At 35.8% G+C, this 20,214-nt stretch overlaps 1 protein-coding gene across 3 annotated transcripts in view; it reads left to right on the forward strand.

Moving 5' to 3' along the window:
* Positions 1-20,214, forward strand: part of ITGAV (integrin subunit alpha V) — a 91,319-nt gene that overhangs the window by 13,729 nt on the left and 57,376 nt on the right. For all 3 annotated transcript variants that reach the window (XM_015110495.3, XM_077956458.1, NM_001265953.1), the window contains 1 exon segment: positions 18,354-18,445. In XM_015110495.3, the coding sequence (XP_014965981.1) occupies positions 18,354-18,445 (92 nt within the window).

Here is a 20,214-nt window from a genome sequence, read left to right on the forward strand (position 1 = left end):
CCACAGTTTAGATTTTGATAGGTCGAACTGTTCAGATGTTTCTATACTTAACACCGTAGGTTTTTGTGTATTGCAGGATAATTTATTGCTTCAGATAATTTTTTGTTTATTGAAAATAATATGTGCACATGGTAAAACAAATTTTAAACAGTCTCAAAGCATGTACAATGAAACATTCACTCACATCAGTCTTCTCAGAGACAATCACTTTTTTTTTTTTGAGATAGAGTCTCGCTCTGTCACTTGGGCTGGAGTGCAGTGGTGTGATCATGGCTCATTGCAGCCTCCGCCTCCCAGGCTCAAGTGATCTTCCCACCTCAGCCCCACAAGGAGTTGGGACTACAGAGGTGTGCCACCAGCCCGGCTAGTTTTTATGTATTTTTTTTTAAAGAGATGGGGTTTTGCCATATTGCCCAGGCTGGTCTCAAAACATCTGGGCTCAAGCAGTCTGCCCCCCTCAACCTCCCGAAGTGCTGAGACTACAGGTGTGGCCTACTGTGCTCAGCCTGAGGCAATCACTCTTAACAATTTCATTTATCCTTCTAGAATTTTCTTATGTCTATATATGTATGCATCCTTGAAGGAAAGGCAACTCAAAAATCTGATGCCTCCCCGCACTGTTCTAACAGTAGAAATCTCTTGTAGATCTTTCCTTATCGGTATATGAATTTACCTCATATTTTGTAAATCACTGATACTATTATATTGTATATGTATACCTTGTTTGCTTAAATTATATGTTCTACTAGTGGATACTTCGATTATTTCCAGTCTTTTATTATGAACACTGCTGTAGTGAAAATGTTATACACAAGTATTTGTACAAATATGTGAATATATCTGTATGATAAAGGAGATCTTTGGATATGTATATTTAAAGTTTTGTTAGGTATTATAAACTTTCCCTCACAGAAGTTTACACCCCTCCAGTTATGTTTTGAAACCCATGGCAACCTCATTTATTACCGTATTTTTAAATCTTTGTCAGTTTTGTAGGAGGAAATAGTATCTGTTATGGTAATTTGCATTTCTTTAATTACTAGTAAGACTGAATGTCTTCATATTTGTTGGTAAGCCTTCAGTATCCCTTTTCCTGTGAGCTACTTTTAGTATATTTGTACATATTTTCTGTTAATTTGTGATTTCAATAAATGAATCTCAGTTTATGGCACTCCATCCTTTCAGTGTTTAGTCCAGAATCTGGAGCCATGTTTGACATTGCATCTTTCAGTAGGTCAAAATGTAACTGTTTCTCATCAGTCCACTGCTAATATCCTGGTCCAAGCTCCATTGTCTCCCATCTGGACTATTGTCCTAGATTTTTTAATTAAGGCACTGCCAGCAACGAGATGGCACATTTAAATTGGGGTAATTTGACTATTTACAGAGGACTGTGCAGGTACCTGGGGATTGATTGTATATCAGCACTAGTTAAAATGTGGCCTCTAGGCCTGAAGGCAGTGGTTACCAGAATCTGAAAACAGAATACTAGGTATAGAGAGCAACGTGACAGGAGCTATGGCTTTTTTCAGAGGGCAAGAGCCAGCCCCAAATGACCAGGGGATTAAAACAATGAGCTCACTCCGCTTCCTCCCTTTGATTCTCTGTGCTGTTCTGTGCCTCATAAACAGTAGACACTTTCCCACCTCACCCTTACCTGGGCTGTGTTTCCTGCCGGGACATTCTTTCCCTAAATGTTCACTGAGTATCTGCTTCACCATCATTTTGAGAATGGCTCAAATATGATCTTCTCAGTGATGCCCTGACCATCTTACTTAAAATTGCAACTCCCCCTTCTCACCTTGTACTTCCATCCTCTTCTCTATGTTTCCCAGTAGTGCTTACATTGTTATATGTTATTTATTTATTTTTAGTGACTGTCTCTTTCCCTCAATTAGAATGTAAGTTCCATGAGGACAGTTTTTTATCTTTGTTCATTGCTGAAACTCCAGGGCCTAGAACATTGTCTGGTGCCCGGCACAAGTTAGTGCCCAATAAATTGAAGAGATGAATGTACGATAAGAAGTTTTTGTATAGTAAGGAAATAAATAAAGTCCTTTAGTTGTCATAGATGTACATACATATATAAAATATATTTATATGTATAATACATATATTCTTATGTATATGTGTATCTTTTGTCCCTGTTTATGATATTTTTGTAATCCTTTTGTATAACTTCTGAGACCTCCCCAGTGGAAAAGAAATTAAGACTTAATTTTTTTACGTTAGTATTTTTATTCAAATAGTGTTTATTTGAATGTAAGAGGACAACATAGATTTAAATAACCCAGTCAAGAAAATGTATATCTAAAACAGCCACATTAAACCATATTGTATTGAGTTTCAAGGAAGAAATGCTTATAGCTTATAGCATCCTGCTAAACTTTCTTTATGTCTCTCTCCCAAGTACTCTTCATCCCATCCTAGACCAAACATATAAGCATCTCTACAATACAAATGTCTTTTCTCTTTTTTATTATTCAAGGGAGACAGAGGCTGAGCAGATATGTGGGGTTTCTGAAGGCAACCTCCCTGGGGCTCAAACTCTGGTTCTGCCAGTTACCAGCTGTTGATGTTATACAGGTTACTATTAGGTTACCCTCTTCTCCCTAGTAGAGTATTCTCATCAACCTGCTCCATAGGTGTGGATTACACCAAATGAGTTAATTTACATATAAGTGAAGACTTTTTAAGTGCTTAGGACAGGGATTGGCATACTGAAATGGCTCAGTAAACATGAGCTGTTTCAAGTTGCTATTCCTCCCTTTTGCCTTCTTAGAGACCCTCCCTATTCCTTCATTTGCTTCTGTATCCCTGCTGCATTCTCCCTTTTCCTTTCTTCCCCAATTTTGAAGTATCTTTAAAGTGTTTTTACCTGAAAAACTAATCAAAAACTGTTTTCCCTTGGAGATGTATCTTTTCTTAGTCATATCTTTCTCTTTTCTTTCCTTTACATCCATGATTTTTGAATACATATTGTGTCTTCATCACTTTCCATGCTTCAACCCAATAGAATCACTGTTGGGTTGTGGCACCGACCCAACCCAGCAGTGATTCTAGCTGCGATTGTTAGCAGCAGCCTATTTGCTGGCTTCAGTGGATGGTTATGGTCCCTCATCTCTTTGGACTGCTCTTTTACAATCACCCCATTGGCCATTCCCTCCTTAAAGTTTCTGCTCTTTGTCTGCTTGACATGATCACATTCTTTTATCCCTCCTAAACTTCTTGATACTATTGTGGGCTTTCCTCTTTGACTCTTTTTCATCTCTCCATTATTTGTTATACCTCATGGTGTCATGAAAAGGAATAGGCCTTGTAGTTAAACAGACATGGGCTCAAATCTAGCCTCTGTCATTTTTTTCTAACATTACCTTGGGAAAATTACCTGCCATTCTCTGTTGTATAATACATTCCAGGGGTGATCATGAAGAGTATAAATTGGTTAGTTTATTTACTTTCTTGTGTTTCTGAGCCCAGAACAGATTTTAATGCTTAAAAGTGCCCTGTCCTCATGTTTTTAATATTTGGGAAATAATTTACTTTATGAAATAGTCTCAAGAAAATTAGCTGTAATTGTATGATGTGGGAGACATTACAACACTTTGTCGTTATTCACATTTTTTTAAACTTCTGGGAAGAACTTTGGTATGCCCATGTGACTTTTTCTGGCCCATAAAACATGAGCAGAATCGTGTCATTTCTGGGTGGCAGGGTTTAAGAGCTGGGGCATTATTCTGCCCCTTCCCAGATGGCATAGTGAGTAGTGATAGTTTAAATGGTAGAACTTCTGTCAACCTGAGGCCTGTAGTAAGGAAGACATAAAGATTAGACTCTTACTCATATGTGTGTGTACAAAAAAAAACTATTGTTATTTTTAACTACTTGAGATTTGGGGGATGCTTGTTACCATAGCATCATGGAAACTAAACTGAATAACACATATAGGGATATTAAAATGGAATATTATCAATAATCAGCTGCTGGAAAATGGTTATTAAAACCACTTTCTATTCTGCATGCCAGTTTGGTCTTCCTTTAAGTTTCTAGTCTGACTTACTGAGTATCTGAGTGACTAAATGACTAGGTATCATTGCTTATGCTAAAAATGGCCCCAGATGTTAAGTTGCATTTGGATTGGGAGAAAGTATAAATAGACTAAGTACCTGATAGGGGTATCATAGCTTTGGGGTTCCTTGAGTATAGTGATTTAAAACTGGCATGTGTTTTGTGGCGACTCTGGAAGCTATGGCTATAGAGTTGTTGCAAAAGATGTCATTTCTGTGGGGACAAGAGGATTTGAAGCCCGAATGACTCCTGTGTCTACCAGGTTTTGTTTCTTCAAATCTGAGCCGTCACCTGGCAGGGCAAAGAGAAGTACTCTGGACAGCTGGGTGGACAGCTGTATAGGAAAGTTCATGTAAGGATTCTCACCAAAGAGGTATGTCTGGTTCTGTCCTGCTGGAAAGCTGTGGTTCTGTCTTATATCCTTGTAAATAGACTGGTGCTGCATATGGCCTTTGGTAGTTTTCTGAGTCTGAAAGTTTAATTGAGACGTAAGAAGCCCCAGATGATTGTTACATCAACATTTTAAGTTTGTAACTATATGAAATATTCTAGGCAAGTTGCTGTATAGTCTGTTTCTCCTTTGAAAAAACAGAATAGTAACTATATTCCTTCCTACAAAAAAGAACAAACCTCAGCTAGCTCTAGAATCACAATAAACAATTTTACGGTAAAGTGCTTGGAGATACTCTAAATGCTTGGCATTAAGTAATGTTTTGTAAAATGGTCCTTTCCTCTCCCATTTGCCTTTTAGGTCAGGTTCTGCCATATTGGTAGTCTCAGTGCACTGAGTACAGTTTCCTTTCTTTATTAAGCTGAATTTTTTGTTGATTTTTTTTTTCTTACTGATGTTATAGTATGTTTGTTTCCCTGAGTAGACTATAAGCTATCTAAAGGCAGGGAACACATTTATTTCCACTCACCATTTATTCCATTTCCCTATGGTGGGTTGCCTGTGTGTGTGTTGCATGCAAGTTTTGGACTCTTCATGAAAAGTAATAGAAATAGACTCTAGCTAAATTTAACAGAACAAGAATTTATTGGAAGGATATTGATAACTTCACAGTTATCTGAAAAAATAGGCAGGAACCAAGAGAAGCTAACAAAAGAACAACTGGTGGATTTTATTGTTGCTGGAACTGCTGTTGCTGAATGTGGAATAGCACCATGAGAATAATTTCTTAACCATCTTTGCATCATTTGCTAGAGTTTTAAAACTTTTATAGTAGTGTCTGTTTGGGTGAGTCCAAGTCTTATATCTGTGAAAGACCTGGAAAGCCTGTCTTATCTTTCACAACTAAGAAGATTAAGAGGATTATGAGCTGTAGAGGGAACTAAAAGGTATAGGATTAAGAGGGTGCCTTTTTCTCCTTTTGACTGGAAAACGGTAATGGGAAAGAAACATCCTTTGCAAATAACCCTGTTTATCTGTTGGGCTAATTAGTAATTCATGAACTGATTTTACTTTGTGTTTACCTGTGAGGTCCCTGGATATTATATAGTATATAATTATCTATTTATATACTAGATAAAGGTCATTTAACTGTTAAAAGTTGCTTGTCACATGCATTAAGACATGCACTAGTAACTAATTAAGAAAATCTGGATTTTGCTTTTAAGGTATTATAACACAACTTTTTTAGCTTTTGGACAGATGGACACTTTTGATGTGCTTTCTTTCCTATCCTGTAGCATGATTTTGGTGGTTTGAGTTGGGGATAAGAGAGAGGCTTTCAAAAATATATTTGAGAGACTAGTCTAAAAGTTATTTTACTGTAATTCTGAACAGCAGATGCAAATAGATTCATACCAAAATAAAGGAGGCATAACTGGAAAGTATCTAACTTTGCCTGGGGACTTTGAAGAAGGCTTCCTAGATTAGTTGGTGACATTTGAGCTAGCTAATGAAAAATGAGATGAAATTCCTTAGATGTCAAAGAGGGTTACAGCTTGAGAAAACAGTATGTGTATGCTTAGTAAAAGGAGTTAGTGACTGAAAATCAAGTAATTCCATGTGTCCTACATGTATGTATATGTATGTGGGCATAAGGGTTATATGTGTGTGGTGGTGGGGTTATGGTGTTGAGGGCATGATGAGGAATAAAACTGGAAATAGCTGAGGAAAGATATAAATGAGTTTTTAAAAATATACTCTAAAGGTCTAGCCAAATAAATTTACCTTTAAATCTTAATGCACATAGAGTATTATATTAGAGATAGAAGGATCTAGAGCTCCATAGGGACATCTTGAATTTCTGGTTCCTTGTAAATTTCACATGAACACTGCAGATGAACTAATACGTTCAGTACCCATTTTATTAATTTTCCTAGTCACTTTTTTGGTAAAATGATAGAAGTTACATGAAATAATGAATATTATCATATACATATATTCAAAATATTATAGACATGACTTTAAAAAATGTGGAGTTTCATGATACGAAGTTTAATTTAGTAGAAGGTGCAATCCAGGATGGAAAAGTTACTTGCTGCTTTGATTTTTGAATAATGTCTGTGCTTTAGTGAGCCTTCAGGAGCTAAAGGAAACCTTAGTCCAAAATTTAGATTTGCAAAATTTATTTCCAAAATGTGCTACCCTGTTAGTTTTCTTTCAAGATCTTCACTCTGGCTTGTCATCTTTATTTTTCTTTTTCCGCCGTATTTGCTTGATAGAATATATAAACAAAGCCACAACTAAGATGTTTTAAAAATTTTCTTATTTTATATGTTTATGCAATGATTGAAATATTACAACTTGCTTTGGAAATAGCAGTTGCCCTCTTGGATTTTTAAACCTTTTCATCCAGTGACTCTTCATAATTTATAGAGTTTTAAATAGGGTCTTCATAATGACGGAATAGGTTTTTCCCCCTAAATTGAAAGAATAATGTGAACTTTGATATGTTATAGAATTAGTGAAAATGAAACAGTTATTTGGGGGTATGATTTCTTTGTTTTAGTCTAAGATGATTGATACGTGGAAAACTCACAAGTGGATGTGGAAAAGCAGAACTGAAGAAAAGATTAATTGTATGATTTAGTTTAGGGATTAATGATCTATGTATTTTCAGTAGTAAAGTTATTCCAAACTGTAATAGATTGCTATGCAAAACAATATTGAGACTATTCATGTAGCAAGCCTAGACTGTTCATGTAGTCTGTTATCTGTTTTGCCTTCATGGCCACATTAGTTTCCTGTTGCTGTTGTCATAAGTTACCAAAGATAACAAATTTGTTATCTTTAGTTCTGGAGGTCAGATGTCCAAAATGGATTCACCGGGCTAAATCAAGGTGAGAAACTGTTTCCTCTCCATTTCCAGCTGGTAGAGCCATTCGTATTCTTTGTCTTGTGGTTCCTTCCCTTATCTTCAAAGCCAGCAATAGCTACTGGGTTCGTTCTCATGCTGTATTACTTGAACATTGACCCTACTGCCCCCCACCCCCGCAACCCTTGTGATTTTAATGGGTCCACCCAGATAATCCAGACTTACTTCTTATTTCAAGGTCCTTAATTTGATCACTTCTGCAAAGTCCTTTTTGCCTTGTAAGGTCACATATTTATGTGTCAGTTTCTGGGAATTAGAAGTTGAATATCTCAGGGATATTATTCTGCCTACCACGGTGACCTTTTATGTATTTTCTTTTTAAATTATTTGTTTTCTTTTTTCTTTAAAAAAGAGAGATGGGGTCTTCCTATGTTAGACCAGCCTGGTCTCAAACTCCTGGCCTCAAGCGATCCTCCCATCTCAGCCTCCCAAAGTGCTAGGATTACAGCTGTAAGCCACAACTGATATTGGTTATACTGCAAGCTATGCTAAGACAAGAACCATGCTTATATAAGTAGGCATTGCTGTCTCTCTTGTTCTTTTTCCCTTGGCAGCTTTGGTTATAAAGAATTCAAACTAGATTTAGAAGATGTAGGCTCAGATTCAGACTCTGATGCCTATTAACTATGACCCTGGGCAAGCACCATCCGCAATTTCCTCATTTGTCAAATAAGCATAATACCTACCTCTCAGGGTTGCCATGTAGATCAAATGAGATAATATTAGTCAAGCATGGTGGCCTGGTGGCTCATGCCTGTAATCCCAGCACTTCGGGAGGCGGAGGCAGGAGGATTGCTTGAGTCCAGGAGTTTGAGACCAGCCTGGGCAATATAATGAGACCCCATATCTGATTTTTTTTTTTTTAAAAAAAACAATGTCTATGAAGGTATTAGGTTGGTGCAAAAGTAATTGCCATTCTTGTCATTACTTTCAATACTTTGTAAACAAGAAAGCATTATACAGGTGAAGAAAGGATTGTTTGTGTTGTGCCCATACTAGAACTGTAGGGAACTAAATAAGTATGGAAAAGGAAAGAAATAAAGATAATTGTGGATATTTCTTAAATTGATTATAGCTTGGTTTGCATTTTAACTTCTGTTATTGTGACATTTGAGAAAATCCTCTTATAACATGTTTTCCTTTTCTAGGGAAGCAGATGTTACTGATAGACTGATCCTTGGCCATGTTTCTTAGTAATGTGTGTGTGTGTGTTTTTTTTTCTCCCAAAAAGATAGACTGCTAATGTGCTTTGAGAAAAGAAACCATGTTTCACCACCGTATGAAAGTCTTTTTGCTTAGAAATGCAGGCTTACCTACCTATTTGTTAAGTATGTTTTTTTTGTGGTGGTTGTTGTTTTTTATTTGTTTGTTTTTTTAAAGGAGAAGCTCCTACCTTTATATTCCAAATACAGCGAATGGATGTCAGCTACCACTAACTATTTCTGTCATACCGAAGGGCATAGGTCAGATTACTATTTTTCCTGCCCAAAACAGCTTGCTGTAATGCTTGCCATTTGTTCCTAGAAGGGCCTGGCCGTAGGTTGAGAGTAAACCTTGGCTATGCCAGTTCTATGGTCAAGAAAAATGCTGTGGAATATTTTCTGGGTATAACTAGGTTTTTAAAACATTTAGCTGTTTTCTAGCTTGTGCAGTACAGTTTCCATCTAGTTGCAATTAAAACACTCAGGCAGACCCTAAACTAACCTCCTTTAAGTTTTACTTCCTCCTATTGGTGAATTTTCTGTCTTCCAGAGTTGTGTCTAGGTATTTCTACAGTTGCAGCTGTCCTGTACTCTAAAAAGTTAAAAAGAAAAGTAGTTTCCCTTCCCTTGTTAATACAAAACAAATTTATACCAAGGAATTTTTAAAAATAAAAATATTTCTCCTGATAAAATCTGTTATTCCGTTACAGAATTACACAGAGAGCTGGTAAGCACTTTAGAAATCTTGTAGTCGAATTCGTTTATTACTAATTGACTCTCAGTCATACAGTTAGTCAGTATTTTAATGTTTTCAGCGTTTTACTGAAACCAAACTCACAAGCTCTTTTAAAGGCTCTTCCTTTCCCTGCTCACTTTGACCTGATTCAACCCGTTCTTTAGGACTTAACATAGGATTGGCTTTTTTTTTTTTTTTAATTCCCAGTAAAGAGTTTTTGTCTTAAAATGTTAGATGCTTTCAGGATCATTTCCTTCTCATGACTAGAAGGAAACAAACCAGCATTGATAAAGCAGTGAGTGTTTTCAAAAGGCCTGTATTCTTTGTGCTGCACTCCAGCAGGACCGTCGGAATTGCTCATGGAAGAAGAGGGAGATTTTGATTCTTTATTGGCTGTGGCAGTAATAACTGACTAACTCAATGAATACCAATCCCAGTGAAATGAGCTTCATTCCTGTTTTCTTCTGGTTCTGCTTTTCTGACTCTTTTTGTTTATGTTTGGGAAACAGCTGTGTCTTATTTTATGTAAAAGATGTTTCTGGATGGTTTTGTATAAATTAGTAACACTTTGACATGTCCATGGATTATGGCTGCAGAACTCAGTTTTGTGTATATATAAATGATTTATTTTTCAAACACTTTGGATTTGGGGACCTTGGTCTCTTGGCCATTTTAAGACAGTACAGGTAAGCTTCAAGAGACATTTGAAGACACTTTGGAAGTTTATAAAGCAAATTGTCCTTTCATTATTAGTACTGTTCTAATATCTTATCACTACCTACTGTCTGTCAGAGTTTCTTAAATAAATTAACAAACTGTATTTCCTTACTAAATCAACGAAATCATTAACCACCATTTTAGTCTTCAGTAGTTATCTAGAATTTTTATTTTTTAATTAGTTATTTTATGCAATATTCTACTCTAATAGTTTGATTCTATAACATAGAATAGAGGTTCCTAGGAAGGTTAATGCTTAAAAAAAGAAGGAAGAGGTTCCTAGGAACGTTAATGCTTAAAGAAAGAAGAGCTTGTGTAATTAAAATTTTTTCTTGAATTTTATGAACTAAAACTCCTTTACATGTGTGAGATGAAAATGTAAACATAAAGTTAATTAAGAGGGGATGTAGGAGCGTCAAACTAAGCTTTTGTATATGAGGATTGAAGGATACTTATCCACACTACTTTTTTTGAAAACCTTTAAAACATTTTATAAATAATGCACATCCATTGATGAAAATATGAGAAAACCAGACCTACTTAAATCCCACCACTCAGGAAGCCAGTGGCCATAGGATATACTTTTGTGTGTGTATTTGTGCATGTGCCTTATGGCCTGTGTATATTCTGTGTGTGTGTGTTTCTGTGTGTAAATATGCAAAATACATAAAGTTATTATTTACTCTGTCTCCTATTCTGTTGGACATTCTGTTGTTTTATAACAAACCTTTGACGTGCTTATTAGTCTTAGTTTGTATTACCAAATTTCTTTTAGTTAATTTTTTAAAAATAAATGTAGAAGTCATAGCAGTGTGTGTTTCAGGATTTCTGATACATCTTTGCCAAATAGGACAATACTGACACAAGCAATATTTGAACCAAATTTAATACTATCTTCCTTTGCCTGACAGGTGAAACATATGTCTTATTTTAATATTCATTTCTGTTATTTCTGGTAAGCTTGAGTCTTTTTTCATAGGCTTATTAGCTCTTTCTGGGTTTTTAAATTTTGTTTTCTATTATCCATTTTCATTCTTGATCTATTATATTATTCATTTTTATTCTTGGTCTATTACTCTCCTGACACATCTATTTTTAATTAATTTTGAAAAAGTCATTTCATGCGCGCGCACGCGCGCACACACACACACACACACACACATTTCTGTTCAATGCCACAGGTACTTTTTCTCCTGACAAATTTGTCATTTTTAAAAACAGCTTTATTGAGATATAATTTACCATAACATTGACGTGTTTTAAGTGTTTAATTCAATGAATTTTTACTATATTTATAGAGTTTTATAGCTATTACTACAGCCTAATTCCACAGCATCTCCATTACCTTAAAAAGAAATGTGTCCAACATCAGTCTGTCCCCATTTGTACCTCCTGCCCTAAGCAGCTATTAATTTACTTTCTGTGTCTACATATTTTGGTTTTGAATATTTTATATAAACGGAATTATGTGATACATAGATATTCATATTATAGCATGTATCAGTGCTACATTCCGTTTTTATGCCTAACAGTATTCAACTGAATGAATAAACATTTTGTTTACACCAGTAGATGCACATTTGAGTGTTTTCTGCTTCTTGGCTATTATGAATAATGCTACTCTGAACATTCATGTGCAAATCTTTGTGTGGACATATGTTTTCCTTTCTCTTGGATAGATGTCTAGGAGTGGAATTGCTGCGTCATATGGTAATCTACATTTACCTTTTTAAAAAATTGTCAAACTATTTTCAAAAGTGGCTGTACCATTTTACATTTCTATTAGAAATGTATGAGGGTTTCAGTGTCTCCATATCCGTATGGACACTCATATTCTGTCTTTTTTATATTATAATAACCATCCTAATGAATGTGAAGCCATATTTTATTGTGGTTTTGATTTGCATTTACCTGATGATGAATAATGTTGAACATCTTTTCTTGTGCTTACTGGCTGTTATTTCTTCTTTGGAGAAACATCTATTCAAATTCTTTGCTTGGTTTTAATTTGGTTGTTTGTCTTACTGAGTTGTAGGAGTTTTTTTTTTTTCATATTATTTAGGATACATTTTTTTTAATCCAGTATTTGATAAGCAAGTAATTTCCCCAATTTTGAGAGTTGTCTTTTTACTTTTTAAATGGTGTTTTTGAAGCACAAAAATTTTTAATTTTAATTGGCTGATATATCTACTGTTTTATCACTATGCGGTTGGTTTTCTAAATCATTGCCTAACCCGAGTTCATGAAGATTTATTTCCTTGTTTTATTTTAAGAGTTATATAGTTTTAGCTCTTACATTTAAAAATGCCTGTGATCTGTGTTGAGTTAATTTTCTGGTACGGTTTGAGGTATGGTTCCAAATTAATTTTTTTGTATATGGGTATCTAGTTGTCCCAGCACCATTTGTTGAAAAGACTATTTCTTTGCCACTGAATTTGCTTGGCATTGGCATCTTTGTCAAAAATCAGTTGACTGTGAATGTAAAGGTGCCTTTGATGTACTATTTATGTACTACTAAAAATACTAAAAGTGTCACCATTATAAATACATCACCATTGACTATTGTACACATTCAGATTTTAGGCATGCTAGTATCTGAATATTTGCAGCTCTGAATCAATGGAATACATTATTTCAAAATAGCATTGAGTTACAAATAAATGCATGATAACAGTAGTTGTCTGACCTCCAAATCATTTTCTCTCAAATTTCTCTTATGGTACTTATGGCTCTCTGAAAATATTTTATATAATTATGTATTGCTTTTCTCCTTCAAAAGCAAAGACTTATCTGTCTCATTTAATGCTATATTACTAGCATAGAGACATAGGAGGTACCCATGATTTATCATTTATTTAAATAAATAAATGGATAATCAAAGAGATTTCCACTAACCTGTCCATTTTTACATAATAAATAAGCATGCTTTATTGGGAGATTTTTTTCCTAGCAAATTTGTTACAGGAAGTACAACTAAGCAAGTGATGTTTAAAGTAAAAAGCTGCTTAAGAAAGTCTGTGAATTGTCTATGAATGCAGGGTGGTATTGTTTTAATAGCCTTTTTTTTCTTTTTACTTTTTTTGTTCATTTGTTTTAGCAAAAAGTAAGTTAAGGACCTGAATTATTTCATTATTCATACAAGTCATAGTAATGAATAGGAGCCAAGTGACTAAAACCGCATTTAGCTTCAAAATGGAAGTTTACTCTCTTGCTTTTCTAATGCTTTAGCATTCTTGTTCACTTTGGCCTTTTCACAAAAAGGTGACATAATCTTGTTCCAAGGGATGTTCTTTTGGTATGAAAAGAAGAAACAAAACATTTTGCTTAGGGTAAGAAGGTAATTGTATCTTAAAAATAAGCACTGCCCATAATTGTCCAGCAAGTCGAATGCCGAATGTGTTGACAGTGCCTTTGGAAACACCAGGGAAAAGAGTTGGCTGCTAATAAGGAGTAGAGTCAAAAGCTACGGCAATCTGCTTTTCTCATTTGCTTCTGTCCTCAAGCATGCAGTCATGGGAGTTTGATAAAATGCAAATGACAAGTTTGAAAACCTGGCAAAACAGACATGAAATTTTCCAGTCTCTAGTGATTTACTTGCTTATTAATTTCAAGTTTCTCTAGCAAAATTTTCCTCTGTATTTTTGAAAGTGGTAGGACAGAGCTGTATGTTAATTTACATAATACAGAGCAATTTCTTCTGAACTTTATTAGAGAGATTTAAAGATTATTAAATAAATGATATTTAAGATTTATTTAAATACTTTTATTTATTTAGATAATTAAATAAAATTATTTTATTGTGTGAGATACTCTTTTTTCTTTTTTATTTATCTGGGTGAACAGAGCTAATCTTCCAATGGCTTTTGTGATTATGGACAGAAATCTTGGTACTCTTGGCTGTTGCCTGCGAAAGCATTTCTTCCAGCCTTTGAGTTTCTGTGGTTGTCTGTGTCCTGTTTCCTTTTCAAGTGTGTCAGCATAGTCCAGGCCATCTGAGGAGGTTCAACATCATTCTAAATGCTGACTTCAGGGCTGTGATTCAGAATATTTACTTCACTCATGTGCCTCAGGATAGCTGCCAGTTTCAGCCAGGTCATGAATGAACTTCTTGTCTGTTTGTCTGGAGAGCAGGCTTTCTTTTGCTTTCTCTTCACCCACTCTGTTTACACTTCCTCTGGGTGAAGCTTCTATGTAATGTTGAGTCAAGGATTTTAAGACTTGGTCTCCAGAAAAACAATTTTGATTAGTAAAGAAAAACTTCCTAATAAGCAAACTTCTTAAAAAGATGGTAACATGAGGTTGTAACTGTGTTGCAGCTGAAGGCATTGAAAGCAGTGGATGATGTTTTTCTTTTTGAAGACCATGGACTAAGTTTTGGGTGCCAGTGTATGCCAGTGCATTATATCCAGTTATACTGGACTACTTTGGTTTCCAAAAAGATATGTCAAATTCGTACTGATTTTGCATGAATTTTCTAGCTTAAGCTAACCCTGATGTCCTCAAAGACAGATATCCATAACTGTTATGGCAAGGGATGCTTTTGATACTTTTTTAAAGAAATAGGAAACAGAACATGGTAGCTATGCAGGCCTATGCTGCTTGACAGTGCCCAGCAGCATCTTGTGCCACCGTATACAAGTTTAAAGAGAAGTAACATTTGTTAAGAAAAACATTCATGGAGGTAAATTTTCAAAGTGGTAGGGAGAGATTGGATAACCATTAATAAAGAATAAATTTCACTTTTCAGGAATATAATAATTGAGAAAAAATACTTAACATAGAAGGCAACTCAAAAATCCCATAAAGCCCATTCTTAGCATGGCATAAACGCTCTTGACAAAAGTGGGAATGTAAATTACTACAGCTACTATGGAGTACAGTACGGAGGTTCTTCTAAAACTACAAATGAAATACCATATCATCTGGCTATCCCACTACTAGGTATTTATCCAAAGGAAAGGAAATCAGTATGTCAAACAGACATCTGTGTCCCATGTTTATTGGAACCACTGTACACAATCACCAAGATATGAAATCAGTTCAGGTGTTTAACAACAGATGAATAGATAAAACATGGTGTGTACATATATATGTGTGTGTGTATACATTATTTTATATATATATATATAAAATGTATATATATTCCTGTCTGTGTTCAGGAATATGTATATACAGTGGAAAAATGTAGTGTGTGTGTGTGTGTGTGTGTGTGTGTGTGTGTGTGTGTGTGTTTTCAGCCATGAAAAGAATGAAGTCCTGTCATTTATGGCAACATGCATGAAACGGGAGGGTATTATGTTAAGTGAAATAAGCCAGGAACAGAAAATTAAACACTGTGTGTTTTCACTCATCGGTGGAAGCTAAGAAAAAGTTGATGTCATAGAAGTAAAATGTAGAAGATACTAGAGGCTGGGAAAGGTAGGGAGAATGGCGGCAAAATTACAACTGGATAGGAGGAGTAAGTTCTAGTGTTTTCTACCACTGTAGGATTATTATAGTTAAAAATAATGTATTATCTAATTTCAAATAGGTAGAAGGAAGGAATCGAATGTTCCCAACAAAAAAAAGTACTAAATATTCAAGATGATGAACTTGCTGATAACACTGACCTGATAAGTATAGATTATATGTATTGAAACATCACTTTGTACCCCTTGAATATGTAAAATTATTATGTATCGATTAAGAAAAAAAGGCTCTTGGCCAGGCAAGGTGGCTCATGCCTGCAATTCCAGCACTTTGGGAGACTGAGGTGGGCAGATCACCTGAGGTCACGAGTTGAAGACCAGCCTGGCCGACATGGTGAAACGTTGTCTCTACTGAGAGTACAAAAAATTAGCTGGGCGTGGTGGCGGGCGCCTGTAATCCCAACTACTCAGCAGGCTGAGGCAGGAGAATCGCTTGTACCCAGGAGGCGGAGGTTGCAGTGAGCTGAGATTACACCACTATACTCCAGCGTGGGTGACAGAGCAAGACTCTATCTCAAAAAAAAAAAGTAAAAGAAGAAAAGGCTCTTGATAACCATTGCCTTCCTGATCATTCTCTGTAGTTACAGTGAACAACTCACAATTATCTTAAAAAATTCAAGATTATCCACTCTTCTGTGGATAATCTTGAAAAAAAAAGATTTTCTTTCGGCTCAGAAAACATTTCCTCACTTGTACTGTGTGCCCTCGCTTTCCTATAACTCTCTACGGGTTCCTGTACTATTTTCTACCATAACTGCTTGCTCCTATGATTATCTCTTGTGTTAAATAAATGTTTCCATAAGAGGCAGACTACCATTTCATCATGGGTTAGCATAATGAATAGAGAAACACACCTAAATTTTCAGTTAGGATTTGCATCCAGAGTGTAGGGAATAAAGTTTCTAGGCAAGAGGACCTCAGACCTAAATGCCTGCAGGTGGGAATAAGCATGACTTGTTTCAGAGACTGGGGATGAGGGATAAAAGTATTATTTCACATAAAAATAAGTGTATCAGCCAGGCATGGTGGCTCACACCTGTAATCTCAGCAGTTTGGGAGGCTGAGGCAGGTTGACCTTGAGCTCAGGTGGTCAAGACTAGCCTGGACAACATGATGAAACCCTGTTTCTATAGAAAGAACAAAAATTAGCCAGGCATGGTGGCATGCATCTGTAGACCCAGCTTCTCTAGAGGCTGAAGTGGGAGGATCGCTTGAGCGTAGGAGGTTGAGGCTGCAGTGAGCTGTGATCACACTACTGCCCTCCAAAAATAGAAATATTCCTAAATTTGAAATTGAGGGAGATGTAGGGGATTGATTAAATAAAGTATTCTGTGGCTATATAATAGGATACTACACAACAATGAAAATGATATTATAGATCTGCCTTTATAAGTGGCTTATTATGGGTTATAATGATAAGTTTAATGTTATCTTAAATATTGACTTAATATCTATTTTACATATAAAAACATGCATATATTCATGAAACAAGTCTTTAGGATAGATGGTAATGTGTTAACAGTGGTCATTTTTTTATAGTGGGGTTGTGGTATTTACATTTATCTTTATATATGGCTTTGTTTTATGTTTTGGTTTGTTTTGTAATGAATAAGACTTTTATAGTTAGAGTAAATACAATAAAGTGTTAAAAAGGTGAGAAGGTACCATTGGTCTTGTACATATATTTTGTACTTATTGATTACTATGTCTTAAATATTATTTTGAAAATTTTCAAACCTGTAAAAATTTGAATTTCATTAATACAATGAACAATACACTGTTCACCTAGTTTCACCCATTGTTGCAGACATTGTTACACTTAACCCCTAAATACTTCAGCATGTATCGCCTATAAACTAGGACATTTTCTTATGTAACTACAATATAGTCATCACATATTAGAAACGAATCATTATTATGAATAATGTAATATTAATAGTAACAATGTAATTGTTGCTGAATTATACATTATTACTGTTATCTAGTTCACAATTCACATTTCCACATTTATCCCAATAAAGTCCTTGTAACTTTGAAAAAACTTATTTGGACATAAAATTCAATCAGAGATCACATCTTACATTTGGTTGCCATGCCTTAGTGGTCTCTTTTAATCTAGAAGCGTTTCCTACTCATTTTGTCTTCCACGATATTGACATTTTTGAGTACTATCCCAGGTGTGCTGTAGGCAAGTATACTTGTATTGTTAAGAGTATAGTGATGTTTGGTCTATCCCAATGCATCATTTTGTTTTTGACACTGGAGTTTTAGTGTACAGAAATAATTTTCTCAATAGTGAGGACTGAAGTAATGAAAATAAGTGTTTGATTGTATTGTGCCGTATTGAACTCTTTTTTCTACCAACCAAATCAAGTTTCCTGGATTCTAATTCTTGCATTGTTATGTCACAGGCACAGGTCTCAGTCTTGTCTTTTATAGCATTTTACACAAAAGTGTTTCATACCATTTAATTTTCATAAATATCTTTATGCCCCACAGAAAGAACTTCTGGGAATAGATGATCATATGTATTTGTTTAATGGTTAATTATCTAACAGTTGAGCAACTGGAAAACTATTTACAATTGCTTTTTCAATCGTGTATTATGATACTTAATGGGACTAATAATAATACCGAGGCACTTCTGGGTTATCGTGTATTCTATGTTTCTGATTAGTTGAAAGTCTCTAATGTGTATAAAGTGTATATGAGAAAAATAACCAGTGGAGTATTTGATTAATCAAAGGTGTACTATTTCTCAACCTGGCTGGATAAAAATAAACTGTTTTATTAAGAACAGTATATTTTGGGTCTTACTACTCACAATATTCTTTTTTAGGCAATAGAGATTATGCCAAGGATGATCCATTGGAATTTAAGTCCCACCAGTGGTTTGGAGCATCTGTGAGGTCGAAACAAGATAAAATTTTGGTAAGTCTTCTGGATATTTACTCACAGGTGAGTTTAGTCAGTTTATGTAGAGACACAGGAGGTTTTATATTTTCAGGCTGATAGTAGAATTCAGTATGCTCAAGGGTGCAGGGTATAACAACATAAGACAGCTCTGATCAAATGCCACTGTGTCCAAAGAGGCCATCTCTCTTGCCCTTCTTCAACAGGCTTTCACTTCTTTTCACCCTCATTCCTACTTTGTTTTACCTGCCCCACTTGATAGTTCCTATCAGTTTATTTCCACCCAGCCAAGTATAGGAATAGTGTGGCTTTGGTTAACAAATGCTTTACTACTTCCTCTCTTTCTCTCTCCTTTTTTTTTTTTATCCCCCCCACTCCCCCCGCGAGATGGAGTCTTGCTCTGTCGCCCAGGCTGGAGTGTAGTGGTGCTATCTCGGCTCACTGCAACCTCCGCCTCCCAGGGTCAAGCATTTCTCCTGCTGCAGCCTCCCAAGTAGCTGGGATTACAGGCATCTGCCACCACGCCTGACTAATTTTTGTATTTTTAGTAGAGACAACGTTTCGCCATGTTGACCAGGCTGGTCTCTAACTCCTGACCTCAGGTGATCTGCCCACCTCGGCCTCCCAAAGTGCTGGGATTACAGGCGTGAGCCACCGAGCCCGGCCACTTCCTCTCTTTGAAAATACAACATGATGTTGAAGTGGGATACAGAACAAAGAAAAAGAAGTAACAACCTTCCTTCACCTCATCTCCCCCTATGCCGCTGTCCATTCCTCTGCTCCTCTTCTCAAACACTTTCTGAAATGTTTTCTATGGTAGCCATCCCAGTTCTTTACTTCACATTCCCTTTCCTATGTCACCATTGACTTTCAGGTCACTGAAATCCACTAGCATTTATACATATGTACATACATACATACCATTATGTTTTGTTTTCTCTGCTGGTATTTGTTTTTATCTTTCTTGCACTCTCAGCATTATTCAGAATGGTCAACATCCCTTTTTTTTTTACTAAATTTTTCTTCTCTTGGTTTCTGTGAACTGTATTTTCCTGGTTTTTCTCCTATCTTAAGGCTGCTCTTTGGTAGTCTCCTCTAATGGCTCCTCTTCCATTCAATTTCCAAATATTGGGGTGTCCTTGATCTCTATTTAACTTCCTTTGCTTCTTCTAACTACAACTTTTACCTAGAGGTTCCTAGTCTCTCCTATGGCTGTAAGTATAATCCCCAAATCTATATCTCTAGCTTTTAATTCTCCCTGGACCCTTTAAGTCATATTTCCAGACTAGCTATTTGGCTTCCAAATGAACGTGGCCAAAATAGGACTCTTGTTTCCTTCCATGAGAGAAGAAAAACAAATAAAAAACTATTTTTTGTATATATATATATTTCCCAGTTTATTAGGAGGCCTGGCTTTCCGCCCTATTCACTAGTGAGCACTCACAATCTGTCTCAAAAATATATCTCACATTTATCAGTAGATCTACATGTCCAGTATTTCTACCCTGCAACAAGCCACCATCATTACCTCCTTGGACCAATGCAATGGCTCTTCTCATCCTGCTGCTGCTTCTCTTACCCTAACTGCAAGAAGGACCAGAGTGAACCAGAGCATTTTACCTTGATTAAAACAGTCAAGTGGCTTTCTGTCACTGTCTGAATAAGTATGAAAAGCTCATACTGTCTTAAAAACATCTCCAAAAACAAGTCACTGGCTATGTCTTTGGTCTCCTCTCACTCCATCTTACATACTAAAGCCAGGCTTGTCTTTATCTCTTCCACATTCC

This window comes from Macaca mulatta, chromosome 12 (assembly GCF_049350105.2).
Source record: "Macaca mulatta isolate MMU2019108-1 chromosome 12, T2T-MMU8v2.0, whole genome shotgun sequence".
NCBI classification, from domain to species: domain Eukaryota; kingdom Metazoa; phylum Chordata; class Mammalia; order Primates; family Cercopithecidae; genus Macaca; species Macaca mulatta.